The 17,743-nt window shown below is 47.9% G+C and overlaps 1 protein-coding gene across 5 annotated transcripts in view; it reads left to right on the top strand.

Moving 5' to 3' along the window:
- The window catches only part of Prr5l (proline rich 5 like), a 174,579-nt gene that overhangs the window by 102,032 nt on the left and 54,804 nt on the right, over positions 1 to 17,743 (top strand). For all 5 annotated transcript variants that reach the window (XM_040745920.1, XM_040745923.1, XM_040745922.1 and 2 more), the window contains 2 exons: positions 15,706 to 15,986; positions 17,109 to 17,189. In XM_040745920.1, coding sequence (XP_040601854.1) covers positions 15,823 to 15,986; positions 17,109 to 17,189 — 245 coding nt within the window. In that variant the 5' untranslated portion in view covers positions 15,706 to 15,822. The remainder of the gene's footprint in view (positions 1 to 15,705; positions 15,987 to 17,108; positions 17,190 to 17,743) is intronic.

The raw sequence follows: 17,743 nt of genomic DNA, 5'->3' as shown, positions 1-17,743 counted from the left end.
TCTTCATGGTTCCGTTCTTGGTTTCAGTTAACTGTAAGCAACACTAGTATGAAAATGTTAAGTGGGAAATTGTGGGGAGCCGCCCCCACATTCTCCGTTACAAGATGGCGCCGACATTCGTTGTCAGTTGGAGTAAACAACCTTGGTGCGCACGTGCCTGCTACTTTTCTATCCCTTACTCTCTGCCTCTCCCGTGGCGTCATATGGGCTGAGGAGCAGGAGCCAGTCAGGAGATGACACGTCCGAGGCGGGGACTGCTGAGCTATATAAGGGTTGGGCTTTTCGCTCCCCGGGTCTCCACTCTGTAAGCTTATGCTCTCCCTCTCAAGACGCATTAAAGCTGTTCTGCAGAAGGATCCTAAGTGTGCCGCGTCGTTCTTGCTGGCGAGACGGTAGCGCGGGACATCTGGTGCCGAAACCCGGGATCGAACCAGGGACCTTTAGACGGCACCAGATGTCCCGCGCTACCGTCTCGCCAGCAAGAACGACGCAGGACACTCGGATCCTTCTGCAGTAAAGCTTTAATACATCTTGAGAGATAGATGATCAGCTTCTGAGAGGGAGACCCCAAGCTAAGAAACCCAGCCCCTTATATAAGCCTAGGAGCTCCGAGTGAGACGTGTAGAGCCGGGATTGGTGGTTTGCTCATCACCCCAGATGACGGGTGAGGCACAGCTTAAACGGTAAACTCCAACTGACAGCAGATGTCAGCGCCATCTTCTAATGGCGATAGCGATAGTGAGGGCGGCTCCTCACAGGAAATTCCAAAAAAGAAGCAATTCGTGATGAAAATTATACCGTATTTTGAGTAATATGATGAAATCTACGCTATTCCATGATGTGCTGCTTGGGTGAATCATGCCTTTGTCCACTGTACTCTCCTTTGATGGGCCTTACCATGTCATTACCAAATGTAATCTACCATTCTGCCTCCAGTTGTCTGGACTGACCACCTTTGGCAGTAACCTTGGTGGCCTTCTGCAGTGATAGTGCTGCTTTTGGATATTTGCTGAGGGTAGTTTCTTTAGTCTTCTTTATGGCCGAGTGGCTTCCTCCGCTTAGGTCCTGGCATACACTGGAGTGTGGTCGAGTTCGATAGACTTTGGCCGACTTGTGACTTCCATGTAACGACTGCATTGAGATAGCGCTGCTCCTTTACCGAGCCTCTCTCCTGACCTATGACCTGGAGAGTTTACTTTCTCTTCACTCCCTCTCTTAGGAAAGGCATTTTTTCTCTCTGAGAGAAGACCTACTTTTCAAGGAACAGCATATTTAACACAAAGCACATTTCCCGGCACTTCAAAGTGCCATCGGCTGCCAGGCAGTAGCTTTTGACCGCTCCTTCACCCATCAGTGTTTTATATATATTATGTGTCAGAAAAGTAATTGCTCCATAATGGTGCATCTCAGCTACTGCCCGCATCTAGACTTTCTGGCTTACCACTGAGTAGGCATTGTAGAATCACTGTGGATGACATTCGCGGGGCCACACCCAAACCACGTACATTCCAAGAAAATTGATGTTTAAGTGGGGGCATCAAGGTGAGTAAATAAGAAGTGTGGTATTTCCCAGTTTCCCTTAACTTGCACCAAAGAAGGGAGTTTTTGTGGTAATTATACAGTGGGTTTCTGGTCCAAGTAGTAAGGTCATATAGTTACTTGTAGGTGAAACTAAATTACCAGTGTCCTGAGTCCTCTAGATAATTAGTGACCTCTGCTGAGTCGAGGTCAACCCCTGGACTCTTGTATCCTGTTTGCTCAGATGTAGAAGAGTGTCCAAATTTGGACTTCTAGACTCTTGGTTTGGTTGCTCATCTTTCCCATTGGCCTTTTTCATCTTGTTTCAAATCCTCAGCAGCTATGTGAAAAGCTGGGTATGGCCATCAACGTCTTTAACCCTGACATCGTAGGGAAGAGACAGGCAGATTCCAGGAGCTTGTAGCCAGCCACTCTAGTCAGAATGGCAAGCTTGCAGCTCAGTGAGAATCTGTCTTAGAGGAATATGATGGAGAGAGATAAAGGAAGTCCGTAGATTTCTTCCTCTGTCCTCTACTTGAATGTACGTGAGTATATGTCCACATAACCATATGAGTGCCTCCTTTGACCTGGGCAGGTGCTGTTTAGTGTGACAAGTGGGTTGCTTCTTACTCACTGCTATAGTCACAGTGGCCTGTTTTGGTCAGTTTGTGATGTATGGTGCAAAAAAGAAAAAGAGAGGGGAGGGAGAAATAGCTTGTTCTTTCATTTTCTTTTCCATCAGGGATTACTCCTGGCCTCCAAGTCCTTCCCCATAGCCCCCCTGCTGTTCATTACCTGCTGAATAAGCTGAGTGAACAAGCACATGAGCAAATGGACTGTAATTGATAGCCTTGACTTGAGATCAAAAGCCAAGTTCTGGTTCTGACCACTTTTTTTCTTTTTTCTTTTTTAATTTAAATTAGGAACAAGCTTGTTTTACATGTCAATAGCAGTTCCCTATCCCTCCCCTGCCCTCCACCAACCCCCTATCCCATCCCCTTTCTGCTCCCCAGGAAGGGTGAGGCCTTCCATTGGGGACTTCAAAGTCTCATATCATTTGGAGCAGGGCCTAGCCTCCTCCCCCATGTGTCTGCTGAGAGAGTATCCCTCTATGTGGAATGGGCTCCCAAAGTCCATTCATATACTAGGGATAAATACTGATTCACTGCCAGAGGCCCCATAAATTGTCCAGGCTTCCTAACTGACACCCACAATCAGGGGGTCTGGGTTGGTTCTATGCTGGTTTCCCAGCTATCAGTCTGGGGTCTATGAGCTGTCCCTTGTTCAGGTCTGACCATGTTCTAAACACATCTTTGAACAAATGGCATAACTTTTCCTCCTCATGTCTTCCTTTTCTTTCTGGGCCTTAGGAGCCACTGTTGGTGTCTTTGTTTATTTGAATAAATAATCCAAATTCAGAAAGTACAGAAGGGCACACAGAAAAGAGACTTCCCTGGTGTGCCTGACACCGGCTGAAGCCCTAGGGGGAATCAGCATGATCAGTATGTGGTCCAGGGTTGTAGCAGATGTCGTGGCATGGATGGTGGTTCACGTGGATCCATAGAAAGAAAACTCTGAGACAGTTTTGTATTTGGCCTTTATCAACTGCAAGGGTCTTCAGCTTCAATGAACCGAAGTGCTTTCCCTACGCCCAGGAAATTTTTATTTTTCTCAGTATTTACACTTAGTCAGTCGATTACCATATGCTCAGAACAACTTGTATGAGTCTTCCAAAAATACGATACCAAGTGCACATTCTCAGGTTCGATCTGTAATGTATCTACAGCACAGGCATGGCGACCGGGGCTCCATCTCTAGCACCCATGCCAAATCAGGTGCAGTAGTGTGTGCCTGGAACCCTGGCACTGGGGAGACAGCCATAGGAGTTTTTTGGGTTTCCTGAACCACATTTTGCATAGTCTTTGTATCCTTGGGAAACTCTCAGACAAAATTCACATAGGGCAATAAGAAAGACAAAGGCAGGATGGGTTGGGACTAGGTGCTACCTCTCCAGAGCTAGGCCAGGTGTGGTCCAGTGAGGGTTAGGGCTAGCTACTAATTCTCTGGCGCCAAGCCAACAAAAAATTCTGCCACCCAGGGTTCCACAGTCAATTTATGCTCTGAATTGAAATATAAAAATGACCTCCAAGCTGTTCCGTGGTGTTGGCAGAATGATATACACATAGCTGTGTTCAGCCTTCTTTGTTTCCAAGCCTCCTTGGATAGCATCCATCCCATGGGTGGGGTACCACAGGACACATGAGAACATGGGTCTTTTAAAAAGTAACGATTTTGGGCACTCGCATAGGCAAGGGGGCCATCGGTATGTGCCACTACTTAGAATGGATGTGTGCTGGAGAGGTGGGAGAGATGGGAAGAGCTGAGAAATGCGTGCACTGTCAAGAGAGGCGGTGCTGGAGATGTGACAGAGGTGACAGTTGCGAGCGAGGGCTTAGGGTGACAGGGAAACGTCATCGTCCAGTGGGATTGGCTGGGTGTTGTGCAGAAGCCTGGAGCTTATGTAGGTGCAGACTCAGTCCCTGGACACACCGCCCAGGTTCAGAACAGCCCTTGCCCTGGGCAATGATGTAGGACTGTGTCACAGACTATCTGTGTTAGCCCCATATTGGGGAGCCATATGCCACAGACTGGTGTCCTCGGGGCTGCAATCCGGACCACCCGAACAGCCCCGGGTCCATTTCTCAGTGGGGGAGTGTGGATGAGGGAAGGCTAGCTATAGGCCTTAAAGGAAAAATGGAGACTTAGGATAGTATCAGGAGGGCAGAATCAGTTAATACTGAATGAATCCCGTTTATTCATGCATCAATCTTAAGTAACCAACCAAAGGTAGGGACAATGTATATTATTATTATTATTATGTATAAAGGGCATATAACAATTACTTCCCTTATTCCTAAAGAAAGACACTCAGTAGCTGCACATATCACCTACCCTTCAAGATGAGTGTAAACTCACCTGGGCCTAGGACTATTGTTATTCATATAGGAGACATTCACTACTGAGGCTAGGGCATCCTGCAGCCATTAAGCTAGTATCTCAAAGACAATAGGAGTCCAGGGCTCTCTGAACTGGCAGGATGGAATAGATTTCATATATATAGGCCCTGACAGGCCAGAGATAAGGAATGGTTCACTTTCTGGATTGGACCTCTTGGAAGGACCACTGTGGTCTGTGATGCTGCTTTAGAGTCATGTGTGGGTCAGTGGTCCTGATGCAGCAAGGGCACAGGTTGATGTCTGAGGCCTGTGATACCGCCTAATTCCATGTGGATATCCATGGTCTGTGCTGTGGCTTGAAGCCATGTTGGTGTCTGTTGCATGTGCAGCCGCTGGAGGCCATATTGATGTGAGTGGCCTGCACTGCCACCTGAGGCCATAGTGATGTCCATGGTCTGGGCTGCCACCAAGGGTCATGTCTGGGTTCTTGACCTTACTGCAGCTGGTGGCAGCGTTTGTGGTCTATGCTGTTGCAAGACACCATATGGAGACCCATGATCCATGCTTCCACTGACTAAAGGGCGAGGAAGCTGCTTTGGCAGTGATACTGATGATTGCAGACTCACACTTGAGAAAGAGGGACGTGGAAGGCTTTTGTGACAGCCCCTCCCTACCCCCCCAACACTTCTCAAAAGTGACACCCTAAACAGGAAGCCATCAAAGTGAACTTTTGTAAAGTGTGATAAGGATGCTGGAGTGTAGCTCTCCACACTTGATGACTTCCGGTGGGGGCGCCGGAGGGGAAGGACTCAGTTCTATTTGGGGATAGGCCACTGAGACTGACCACGATCCAGTGAGTAAATAAATAGCACAAACTGGACTTGGGGAGGTCAGAAGGACTGGGGCAGGTGGGGTGATGGAAAGCCTGGGAGGTGGGTGTGATAAGGGTACTTCATGTGACATTCCCCAAAGAGTCAATATAAATGTTATGTTGAGGAAAAAAAAGTAACAATTTTGTACCTGTTTATAAGGCCAGTTGTGGTGGGACCACAGAGGTGGTGAGGAGGAGGCTCTTTGGGGGTGATGAGAACTAACCAAGGGTGAAGGGGAAAAGAAGGCTGTCTGATTAGAGGATGGACTGTGGGTCTGAGCCTGGAGAATGGGATAGGAAATACTTTATGCAGAGGGTGCAGCATGTGGGGAGGGAGGCTGTGGGGGGGGTGGAAGGTGGTGGTGGAAATGCTGTGGGCCAGTAGCTGGCTTACAGTGGCTAGAGGCAAGCGTGTTCAGGATGGGCCTAAGACCTATTTTCAGAATGGGGGGGTCCTTTGAAGACATTGGTGTGATGGCGTGACGTAAATGAGTGCTGTGGGTTCTTCATTGTTGGGGTCTTGTCCCATCGCACTTTCTCATAAGTGTGTGACCTTAGGTACATTTGCCTTTGTGTACCCCCACATCTTTCTCTGAGTGATAGGGATGGTAACAGAACCTGTCTCCTGGTGACTGGAGGGGCCAGTGCAAGGGCTTTCATGGACTTTGGGGGCTACACAGTGTCAAATGTGTGGCACGCTTTGATTTGAGTAAGTGTGCGTATTAAGTGTCCTAGTTGGCTACCTGTTGCCGTGGTAAAGTCTTAGGAAGGAAAGGGTGTATTTCATAGTCCATCATGAAGGGAAGTCAGGGCAGGAACCTGGAGGCAGGAACTGAAGGAGACCACAGAAGAGTGCTGCTCTCTTAAGTCTCACTCCTCATATACTGCTCAGTTTGTTTCCTGATACACCCTAGGACTACCTGCCCACAGCGGGATGGGCCTTCCCAATCGACTCAGTCAAGAGAATGCCCTCCAGATTTGCCTACAAGCCAATCGAATGGACACCGTTCCTTAACTGACATCCCCTCTTCCCGACTCTAGCTTGTATCAAATAGACAAAATGCTAACTAGCACAGAGGTATGGTTATCTCCGGGTCACTGCTCCTCAATCTGCACACATGGCAGGTGCCCACTATCTGCGGGGGTGGGGGGAAGGGATGGCGTTACTAGCTCTGCCATTCCCATGGTCTTCACAAAGGCTGCTTTGCTGCAGTTAAGAGGACCGGTCAGCTGAGTTACAGAGACTGGGAATGTGGGCCTGAGTCATGGTGAGTCCCTGTGTTTCAGGGAGACACTGGCTCCTGTGTTCAGGATGCAAGGCAGGAGCTGCTGAGCTCTGGGGGAAGCATGTGAAGTGGGCTGTTTCTGTCTCCCTGGGAACTGGATTCTCCTCTTGTTCCTGGAGGTTGCATCAGACTGGGTGGCTCTGTCTTTGACTTTGTTATTTACACTCAAGTGGCTTTTTCCTGGAAGCCTCCAGTCATCACCAGCTACACACTTCATTATTTTAAGCTGTTGTGTCATGATTCTACTTCCTTTTTCAGAGGCCAAGCTGGAGCCTTAGTGGATTTCATTTGCATGTTCCCTTAAATGCAACATCTTCTTTTGCCCTTGTACTGGTGGGTAGGGTCCCTGTATCATTTTACACCACTAGGCCCCGTCCCCAGGCCGTCCGTGTAATCCTTAATCCTGTATCCCTATTCCCAGGCCCTGTCTCCATTCCTGTCTTCATGCTCCATCCCTCCACCCCCATTCCTAGGCCCTGTTCTCATCCCCAGCGCTAATCCCATTCCCATCCTCATCCCCGCCCCATCCTCATCCCCGCCCCATCCTCATCTTCACCTCTGTCTTTGTGCCCTTCCCCATCTCCATGCCCAATCCCTGCTTTTGTGTGTGCCATGCACAACCTGTTTTCTTGACCCTAAACCCAAACCCTGCCAACTGTAGGGAGAAAGTAGGGCAACAAATTCTTTTCCAAGAATACCATCATGGGGCTTGGGTGAAGAGCTTGGCAAAGAAACTGTGTGGGTCACCTGGAGAGCCAGGCCAGTGATGCCCACACCCCAGCTGTGTACAGAAGTGAAGTGGACCAGTCAGCACCCAAATCTTCTCATCTAAAGCATTGCTACATGACAATTTAGGTAGCTTGGTGTTTCAGAAGAAAAATTTTTCAATGCAGAGACACTGGACTTGTGCTTTCTGTGACGGTGGTGGTGGTAGGGGCTGGTGTGTCCCTTTCTTTATAAGTCCCCATGTTAAAGCTGTAACCACTATGCCTCCGAACATGTGTAAAGAGTGTGATTAGTTAAAACAAGACTGTTCCAGTGGCCCTAGCCCAATCTGTTAGTATGCCCATAAAAGATGCCATTTGGGTAGCTGGAGACTTAGGATATGAGAAGACCCAGGGAGAGGGCAGCCATCTACAAGCCAGATTGAGAGGCCTCAGGAGGGACCAACCCCATTGGTTCCTGGATCTTGGATTTCCAACCTCCAGAACTAGAAGGAAGCCCTTTGGTGTGGTGTAAGCCAACCTGGCTGTGGTGTTTTGCTCTGTCAGGTTCAGCAGACGAATAAAGTGGAGATAGTGATGGTGGTGACACAAATAAACAACGGGCTGCCCATACCACACACTTTCTGTGTCTTCCTAGTGTCATACCTAACCTCTACCTGTGCTGAATCAGTTGACCGGCCAGAAATGATAACACCATCCTGTCTGTGCCTGCCCTCAGCCCAAGAGAATAAGGGTGGTTTTTGTTTGTTTGTTTGTTTTATTAAGGACAATGCATATTTGAGCAAACATAAAAACACAGATGGCAGATACAGCTTCTCCAAAAGACAAAACTGGAATGTAAGCGTATCAGAGCAAACAAACAACAGTAAAGAGATAAAGAAATAAAGTACCAGAAGCAAGACTGAAATAATGATAAAAATATAATCATGGAAGATTTCTTATTCTTTTTCCCTAACATGACATCTTGCATCCTTTCCCCCCCTACTGGAAAAAAACAAAACACCAAGTCTAATTTGTATTGTCCATATACTCATTGGTCAAGCTCTCAGTGGCCAGCCATTTAAAGAAAACTGACCCCCTCCCCCCTTCCCCCTTTCCTGCCAGAGCAATCACATCAGCAACTTTATCAGTTTTTAAACTTCAATAGCTTCCTTTCTGGACTGTTTCTTTTGGGGTGGGGAGGTTGACCAGAAGCCTTTGATGTCTCTCATTCTCAGTTATGAGTCTGCAGTTATTGATGCCACTGCAAAAGAAGATTCTATGCCCCTAGCAGCCGGTGGCAACTCAGATCACAGACATCAGCTTGGTCCCAGATGGCAGCATGAATCACACATTAACATGATCTCTGGTGGCAGCACAGACTATAGACATCCACATGGCCTTCAGTGGCAGCACAGACCATGGACATCAATATGGCCTCCGCTGTGTTTCATGACCCAAGCTCTTCTCTACCCGGACCATTCCCTGGACAGTTACAGGAATCATGCCCTGCACTTCCGAGCCAATATCTCTGATCTTTACAACATCTCACCAGTGGAAACTCTCTCTATTCCTTCTTCTTGATGGACACTGTATGTAGTTCAGATGGCCCAAGGCTATGCATGCAGTAAATATTAGGTTCCAGTAGCTGCTGTAACAAGTTATCACAACCTTTGTGACTTAAAATAACAGAAATTTATTTATAGTTCTGGAGAGCCAAGGTCCAGAGTCAAGTTATACTGGAGCCATATTCCTTCTGGAAGTTCTGGGAGACTGATGGTTTCTTTCCTTGTCCTGATTCTGAGAGGCTTCTGGCATTCTTTGGTTTGTAGTTGTGACACTGCTGTCTTTGTCTCTGTCTTCTCTCTCTCTCTCTCTCTCTCTCTCTCTCTCTCTCTCTCTCTCTCTCTCTCTCTCTCTCTCTGTCTCTCTCTCTCTCTCTCTCTCTTTCTGTGCTGATTGTCTTCTTTGCTCCGTCATCTTCACCCCACTTTTTTGAGGTTGCATAGATTGCATGTAGAGCCCACAGATCCTGGATAATCACTTGCTTTTAAGAGCTTAACTTCATCATAGCTTCTGCTGTATAAGGTAATACTTTATGAGTCTTGAGGGTAAGACATAAAAATAAGCCTGTAATGATAGCCTGTAACCCCAGAGGTGGATCAGAGGTTCAAGGTCATCCTCAGCTACATAGTGCAAGCAAAGGCAACCTGGGCTGTGTGAGACTTTGTCTAGAAGGTATCCTCAGGTCATTCTGCCTGCCTCTGAATAACAGAAAGAACCATGATAACTCCTGTGATCCACACCCCAGAGTGACATAGCTTTGTGGTGTCTTATCCTCTGGAGCCAGAGACATCACCCTTTAGCCTTTTCCTGTGTGCTATTTCTGGGTTGCTTTGTGGGTGGACATTAGAGCCACAGAGTGATGCTAGCTAAGAACCATTAGACCTAGCCATCAGAAGCATAGCAGGGCTCCGAGACCTACACATGGATTCATCTTCTGCAATCCCAGAATTCTGGAATCTTCATAAATGTCCTAAATACAATGTGAGTTCCCCTAAGTGGGTTGGTTCATCTGCCATTCTAAGAGTAAAGCAGAGCAACACAGAGTGATATGAGATGACTGTAGTGTACTAGGAGGAAGAATCGCCCACCCTTGATGAAATATTGTGACTGTTAAAGGTGAATTAAGGGCTAGGGAGTTGTTTCAGTCAGAAGCGCTTTCCACACAAGATAAAGACTTGAGTTTGCACCCCAGAAGCCATTTGGAAAAGCCAGGTGTGCTGGTGTGTGCTTGTAATTCCAGTGTTGGGAAGGCAGATCCCTGGGACTCGCTGGCCAACCAGTCTAGGTGAATGGACCAAGTCTAGGCCAGTGAAAGGTTGTGTCTTTGAATGAAAATCAAGGTGGTGTGTAAGCTGCTAAGAGAGAAAAGCCATCAACAGCTATGAAGTCTGTGAACCACAATAATGACTCCCGGCAGGACAGGCCCGTGGGTTATTGCACCCATGGCATGAATGTTATGGGAGTAACAAACTACTTTCTGATTGTATTTAAGCACATTTAACCACAGGATCAAACATAGGCCTACTCCTATAAACCTAGCCCCAAATCCAAGCCTGGGGATTGTTAGGCCCCGAGTGTAAAACTACCTGTTTTTGCTGAACAGACATAATATCCAACTGACTTCTAAAAAGCCATATATCTTTAGCCATAGATTAGTGAACCTCAGTTTTCATCATAGAAGCATTTTGTGCAGTAGATAGTGTTAATGCAGGGACTCACAACTGATCAACGTGTAGAGATAATTGTCTGTGGGGTGATCATCCACAGAGAACCTGTTTCACATCCTGTCTCCATGAGGCTCAGGGACAATTGCTAAAGAGGAGAGTGGGAAGAGTGCGAGAGGCAGAAAACTGAAGAAGACTAACGGGAAGCAGTATTTCCTAGACATGATAGAACCCTTGCACTCATGAGCAGCTGTGGCTGCCTGCACAAGACCTGCACAAGGTCAAGCCAGTTGGTGTGCTAGCATGGGGGGGGCACAAGCTGAGGAGCTATTGGAAGCTTCTTGGGGAAGCTGAGTCAGTTGCGTTTTAAAATCAAGGTAGATGGTTCCTGAGGAGGAGGAGTGACACCTGATGGTGACTTCAAGCCTCCATAGGTGGATGAATAATACTCTTACAGGTGTGCACACATGGACATGTAGGCACAGACACAAAGTTAAGTAAATTCAAAACTCACTCCTCAGTTGCACGGACCACATATTAAGTGTTTAGTGGCTCTATATGGCTATGTGTGATGTCATGGATAGCATCAGTGTGTATACTGCATGTATACTGTCAGCTTTCGGGTAGACTTTCACTTCCTGTTGCAGACAGCATGAATGTTTAACTCTCTTTTTCCTATAGGAGCAAATATGCCATTGCCCAGAAAGCGGGAGCTTGGCTTTCTGAGGCAGTGTTGTATTCCTCAAGCTGCCAACTGCCTCCTTGTTATGACTGAAATATGTGCTTGTGTGCACATGCACAGTTTTCAAATGTGAATCAGAATGAGAACATTTTGAAATATTTAAGAAACAAAGGCAAAACCAGTCGCCTGGGCTGATACACTGTGGGACCAGGCTTAAACGTAGAACCTTCTTGATCAGCTGTGGGTTTCTTGCAGCCCTCCAGTCCTGGCTGAGTGAGTAACTCTGCCTCTGTGACTTCATTAAGGGTAGAATCCCTGCTCTGCCTGCTTCCTGTGGTTGGGTGATAGTTTATTTGTATGTGTGTTTGTTTTCTTGTTTATAGGAAAGAGTCTCTGGTAGCCCAGGCTGGCCTTGAACTCCCTATGCACTTCTGATCCCCTGTCTCCATCTCTGCAGTGCTTGGATTACGGACATGTACCATGGCACATGTTGGTGCCATGCTACATCATGCTACACGGGTCCTCTGGTGGACCTGCATCCCCAGCCTGGGGTTAGGTGAGATTTAGAAGCAGGGGATATGTGGATTAGAGCGGTGAGAAGCTTCAGTGTGTGAGTTACCAAAGGCCTGAAGAAATAAAGTCAGTTTCTGTGACAGAGTCAGTGTCCTGACTGGAGGCAATGTGTTTCAGATTCTGGGGAAGCCCCTAGCAACCGAGAGCATTGTTGTTTTCCCACTGCTGTGGGGGCTGGGCAATCTTGGTTCAATACCAAGCAATGTTCTTTTGTTGATTTGGTCAGTACTGGGTCACATTTGCCACTTGCCGGGCCCTGTTGCAGGCAAGTGCTTCACAAATACTTACAGTACCCCAAGGATTCACTGTTGGTGTACCCCTGCCCCAGGGAAAAATCGAAGCTTCAGAGGTTGAGTACCTTGTCCAAGGTCACACAGTGGGTAAGGGTGACTGTCTGCCTGCCTGACCAGCACAGCCTGCATTTCTTCGTGGTGTCCTTTCTCCTGGTTCCTTCTGTCCCAATCCGTGTGGCAATGGAGTTGACTTTGGTAGATCGCTTATCTCGGAGGTATGGGATTTAGGTTTTGATAGGAAGGCTGGTGATTGACATTTCAAACTTTGATTCTGGGATCCTGTCTTATTTTAGTAGTGTGGATGGTGGAGATGGGCTGGAAAGGCAGGTCAACCTTGACACGTCAGGGACTTGCCTCTAGCTAGCTGTGTGCCTTCAGGTTGGTTACTTAACTTCTCTTAGCTTCAGATGGCATTTTGTGAGGGCTGACTAAGTCACCTTAGTGACAGTGCCCGGTATCCCATCAGACAGCTTGCCCATGTTTCGTTCATGTTTAACTCTACCTTTGTCTTGAGCAGTGAGCTAAGGTTTGTGTGTTCAGTGTGAGTCAATCTCCTGCCGGCCGTCAAGGTCTTCCTACCATGGCCTCCTGGAGCTGCAGAACTCAGGCCTGGCACTGGGGAATGGAAGTTCTAGGCCATGTTGGCTTAATCCTGTGTTGGAGATTCTAGATAAGTGTGTTTACTCATTTGCTCCATATTTGTTGGTTCTAAATGACTGCACTCCTAGGCCCTTTCTGACTTGTCACATGTGGGTCAGGACAAGCCCGTGCTTGACGGGCCAGTGCCTTAGCAGGTGTATACAGGGTGTGCCAACCTTTCTTTAGGCCCTTGTCAGCATGTCCCATAGCTTCCTCCCTTGGTCTCCATGCGGCTGCTGGGCTCTGTGACAAACAGGGATGGTGTGGACCACATACTCCCTTCATCTTTTCAGCATTCGAGGAAGACAAGGTTTGGAGGCTGTAATCAAGTCAGCGGGAGCTTCTTACTGTGTGTGTCCTTGACGTGGGCACTGTGGTCATTGATAGTCCTTTGGGCTGAAAGTTACCCTTGTTTATAATGGGGCAGGCCATGCTGCTGGAGCTGTGCCATGACCAGGGCTGCCTCGGGTGTTGTGTGGGTGGTGCTCAGATAGCTTGGAATCAGACCTGGGAGCTGTTACTGAGACTCGGAGAGGCAGGAGCCACATTAGATGCTCTGCAATCTCAGCTCCCAGGAGAAGTGGCATGTGTGCAACCCATAACAATGTGTCCTGTGCAGTCTTCTGCTTCCCTGAGCTAGTGCCCCAGAGTGGGTGGCAGCTTCGTTGCCTTTGACTTGAGATCCTCACACAGTGAGCTAATGTCCGGGAGTCACAGTGAGTTGTACTTCACAGGCCTTCCAAATCAGGTGCCAGGGAGACATTCTGTCTAAGTACAGGGTACTTTGCTGCCAAGTGAAAACTCCAGCCAGTATTAGTATTCTGAGGGTCCCATGGTTTTATTTCATCTCCCCCTCATCAGTGGTGTGCATAGATGCTTCCAGATTTTGGAGCATTTGGAAACCTGTTGACACCCTCTCAGGAACATAACAGGCTTCTGCAACATTTATTGGTCAGTTTTGATAACTGTTGATTTTCTCAGTACGCAGGGTTTCCAGGTAAAGACTGTTTAAGAACACTGCACACAACGCTGATCCCCTTAAGGAGAGCAGTTACAGAGTTATAAAGGGGGCTCGCCATCCTTCTTGTGGCCCTTGGTCTTGTGAATCCGGTGTCAGTGGGCCCATTGCCTACACAAAGTCGCCAGCACCTCCGTGCCTCCCCAACCAGTTTCATTGTCATGGTGCTGGCTGTGGTGTTCCCTCCCTGTCCACCAGTGCTGCAGCCGAGACTGTGGGACTTTCCTTGCCAACCTGCAGGATAACACTCGTGCACTCATGGCTGGAATCTTCCTTTTCTTTTTCTCCTTAGGATCTGGGACTTATCTGAGTTAACTTGACCAGAAGTAACAGTTAAAAACAAACAAACAAAGAAGCAAAGCAAGCAAAAACAAAAGCTCTCCCTGAGTGAAATCTGCTAAACTATTTAAGAGAAAGTGCCTTTGGCTGTTTCTAACAATCCTCCAGGCTGCTGAAGTAAAGCCTGGCGGTGCTCTGCCATTCTGCTGGGCGTGTCAGCCAATCTCATTTTATCCCTCCCAGTCCTGTGACATTGGTCCTTCAGCACCTGAGAACACTACACTCACAGTGTTTGAAGTCACACAACTTGGGAGGGCCTGTGTTAGTTCCTCAACCCCAGAATCAAAGCTCGTTGCAAAGCCATCGCCTCCCGCCATCGTCTTGTGTTTTGCTACAAGGAACTGAACGTTGACCCCAAAGAGCATGAGGCATGCATACCCGCTAAGCAAGTGCTCTGAGTCTGAGTTACATTCCCAGCACTCTTTACGTAAGACAGATGTTATTTACCCTCTCTGTATGTGTGTGCGCGTGTGTGCAACCTACTTATGGAAGTTCAAGGACAACTTGTGGAAGTTGGCTGCCTCCTTTTATCATGTGGGTCCCAGGGATTGAATTCCGGGCTGTCATGCTGGTGGCAGATACATACCTTTATCTGCTGATCCATCTTGCTGACACTTTTGAAAATAACTTTGTACTTTTTATTTTGAGATGGGGGTTTAATTAAATTATCCGGGTTGACCTTAACACACTCTGTAGCCCAGGAATGCTTTGGATTTCAGATTCTTTTGCTTTAGCCTTCTGGGTCCGCTGAGATTACAGGTCTGCACACTAACCCTGCTCAGGAACAAGATTATATGACCCAGTCTGACTGAATTAGTTGGATCTAGAAATGTACAAAGCAAAAAGGAAGATCATCTGGTGAAGGAGAATAAGAATTGGCTTAAAAGCCTGGAAAAGGGCCTGGGGTGGGACCATAAGACAGTTACATGGGAGAGATGGGACAGTCCCATGCTGTCATCTTATCACTGCCCAGTACCTCAGTGACTGGAGCTTATAGGTTCACTGCGTGTTTATTGAATGAACAGGTACAGGGATTGTTAGTCATCTTTACCATAGAGTGGGAATTCCTGGAAGGCAGGGCCTGGGCCTTGGAGACTTGGGGTGCTTGACGTGTTACGATGGTTGTTATACAACTAACAGTAAATATGACCTGCTGGACTGAATAAAAACTGGCAGGTAAGAAAGGGATAGCAAGATGTGCCTGAGTGAAGGAACGGTCATGACCTGAGAAATACTGACCAACACGTAGTAGTGACTGATGGGACAGAGGGTGGAAAGTCTTTGTTGTCAAGGAAAAGGAGCTTTTACATTTCACTTGAGGCAGTCACAAAGGCTGTCTTTCTGTTAGGGCTTAGTGTGTATCTCAGTCATAGAATGCTGGCCCATGCTCTAAGTCCTGGGTCCATGCCTAGTGTACACACACACACACACACACACACACACACACACGCACGCACGCACGACAGGAGCCTCGGTGGCAATAGAGGCTCTTGCTGTGCCATTGATTTTAGGATCGTTTAGCTAGAAGTCTAGCCAACATCCTTTAGTTCTATGCTTTCAGTCAGGTTCTCAGTAGAGGCTGCCTGTCATTTCAGGTGTTGGCTCAGAGAGGGGTTTTAAGAGAGCCCAGAAGCAGCGTTGGGAGACGCCTTTTCCGTGGGTAGCCAGAAACGTCTGGTCCTGAAGACACAGCTCAATCCTCATCTGGACTTATGACCCGAGGCCTTGCTCCCCTCCTGCCCATTGAGTTCCACAAGATGGGCTCCTTCCGCCGTCCCAGACCACGATTTATGAGCTCCCCTGTGCTCAGCGAGCTGCCCCGCTTCCAGGCTGCCCGGCAAGCTCTGCAGCTGAGTTCCAACTCTGCCTGGAACAGGTAAGGGCCTGGGAGGCCAGAGAGGGATGTGGAGTAATCTGAGGGTAAGCCGAACATCTGCTGCCTCGGAGAGCGTTGCTCATGAAGTCTGATCATGGACAATATGATAAATGGGGCGAGTGTCCCTGTTTTCATAGAGAATGTAGCCTCTCGGGGTTCATTTTACTAGCCTGAGATCATTGAGTTAGAATTTACAGTTCCACTTTATGCCCCTTAACACGCTACACAGGGTGAGTAACTAAGGGTGGGGTCTTTCAGGTGACCTCATATCACCTGTTTTTCCTTTAGGAAGCTTAGGTGTGTTTCTGTGCAAAGCTCAATGAATGGCGTATGCCACAGTCTCTTTCTTCTGAGCCGCTGGTGCTTGGGAGAGGAGATGGAGCTTTGGAAGGTATCCAGCAGAGCTCGTAGACAGTGCTTGGAGCAGATCAGCCCATAAGTACTGCCTTGGAAATCTGTGGGCCACTGGTTTCCAAATCTGTGTTGGCCTCTGGATAAACAGGCCATCAGGCACACTCAGCTGATGCAGTGCATCAGGGCTGCGTGGAATGTTCCGAGGATCACTGTCCTTTGTAAAATTCCTCAGCACAAACAAGATTAGAATCTGCTCTTCTGCTGATGATTTAGGCTGAGGATCCCGGAGTTGAGTGGAGCTGAGCCCTGACTGCCACCCTTTAAAAGCCTAATTCTGTGCCAGTATACTTCCCTCCTTGGGGTGAAACAAAGGGACAAGGAAGGCCCATGGAAAATTCTGTTATAAAGGCAAGCAGTTACAGTTTCTGAGAAGTTGGTGACCACCCAGTAAAAAGCAGACAGGGTCGGCTCCTGCTGGCGATAATGCTATCTGGATGCTCGCCGGCCTCAGGACTGGCAGTTCTCAGAGAGATGATCCATTGCCTACCTCCATGTGAGCAAGGAGAACACGCCCTGTGGCCCACAAGAGGCCTGGAACTGCCTTTGTATTCTTTGCCCCAGCCTCCTCAATACTTTTGGGACAGAAGAAATGACTGCGAGTATCCCCTAGGGCTTCCCAGCTCCTCCAGGACCTCCCCTGTGAACAGTTTGAAAAATGGCCCCTGGAGGCAGATCACCTAACTGGCGAGTGTTTCTGTCTCTTTACAGTGTGCAGACAGCTGTGATCAACGTTTTCAAAGGGGGCGGCTTGCAGAGCAATGAGCTATATGTACTGAACGAGAACATCAGGTACTTGGCTGGCCAAAACCAGTGCTGTTTTTTCCTTAGGAGGCTTGGGGTCCTCTCCCCCTCCCATCCTTACCACCTTGCTTACTGCTTGCCACTAAATTGTTCTTGTGTCTGTCGTGTTGAGACCTTTACCATCTAGGCTTCTCATTCTGATATGATGCCTATGCTCATGCATGTTATGCACTTTGTGTTGGGGCTTGATAGACGGTAGCTGGCACTAATTCGATAAACGTGTGTTGAACACTGGTTTAGGCTATGCAACTTAGTGTTTCGAGCCAGATTACTTGAGAGTTATGTCTGTTAATAAAAGACTTAGTAACAAATGCTAGAGTACCGCCTTGATGGCTAGGTGCTGGAGCAGACATATGTGGACCCTGCTGTCCTGGTTTTTGTTACTGTTTTGTTTTGAGACAGGGTATCTGGTAGCCTACAGTCGCCTTGAACTAACTATAAACTGAGGATGACCCTGAACTCCTGATCCTCCTGTTTCCACCTCCTGGCATGCTGGCATTACAAATAAGTGCTACCATCTGTGGTTTATAAGATGCTGGGGA

The sequence above is a fragment of the Mesocricetus auratus genome, unplaced genomic scaffold, assembly GCF_017639785.1.
Source record: "Mesocricetus auratus isolate SY011 unplaced genomic scaffold, BCM_Maur_2.0 Super-Scaffold_100004, whole genome shotgun sequence".
Lineage (NCBI taxonomy): Eukaryota > Metazoa > Chordata > Mammalia > Rodentia > Cricetidae > Mesocricetus > Mesocricetus auratus.
The sequence above is the reverse complement of the archived record's forward strand: the minus strand, read 5'-3'. Positions and strand labels throughout refer to the sequence as shown.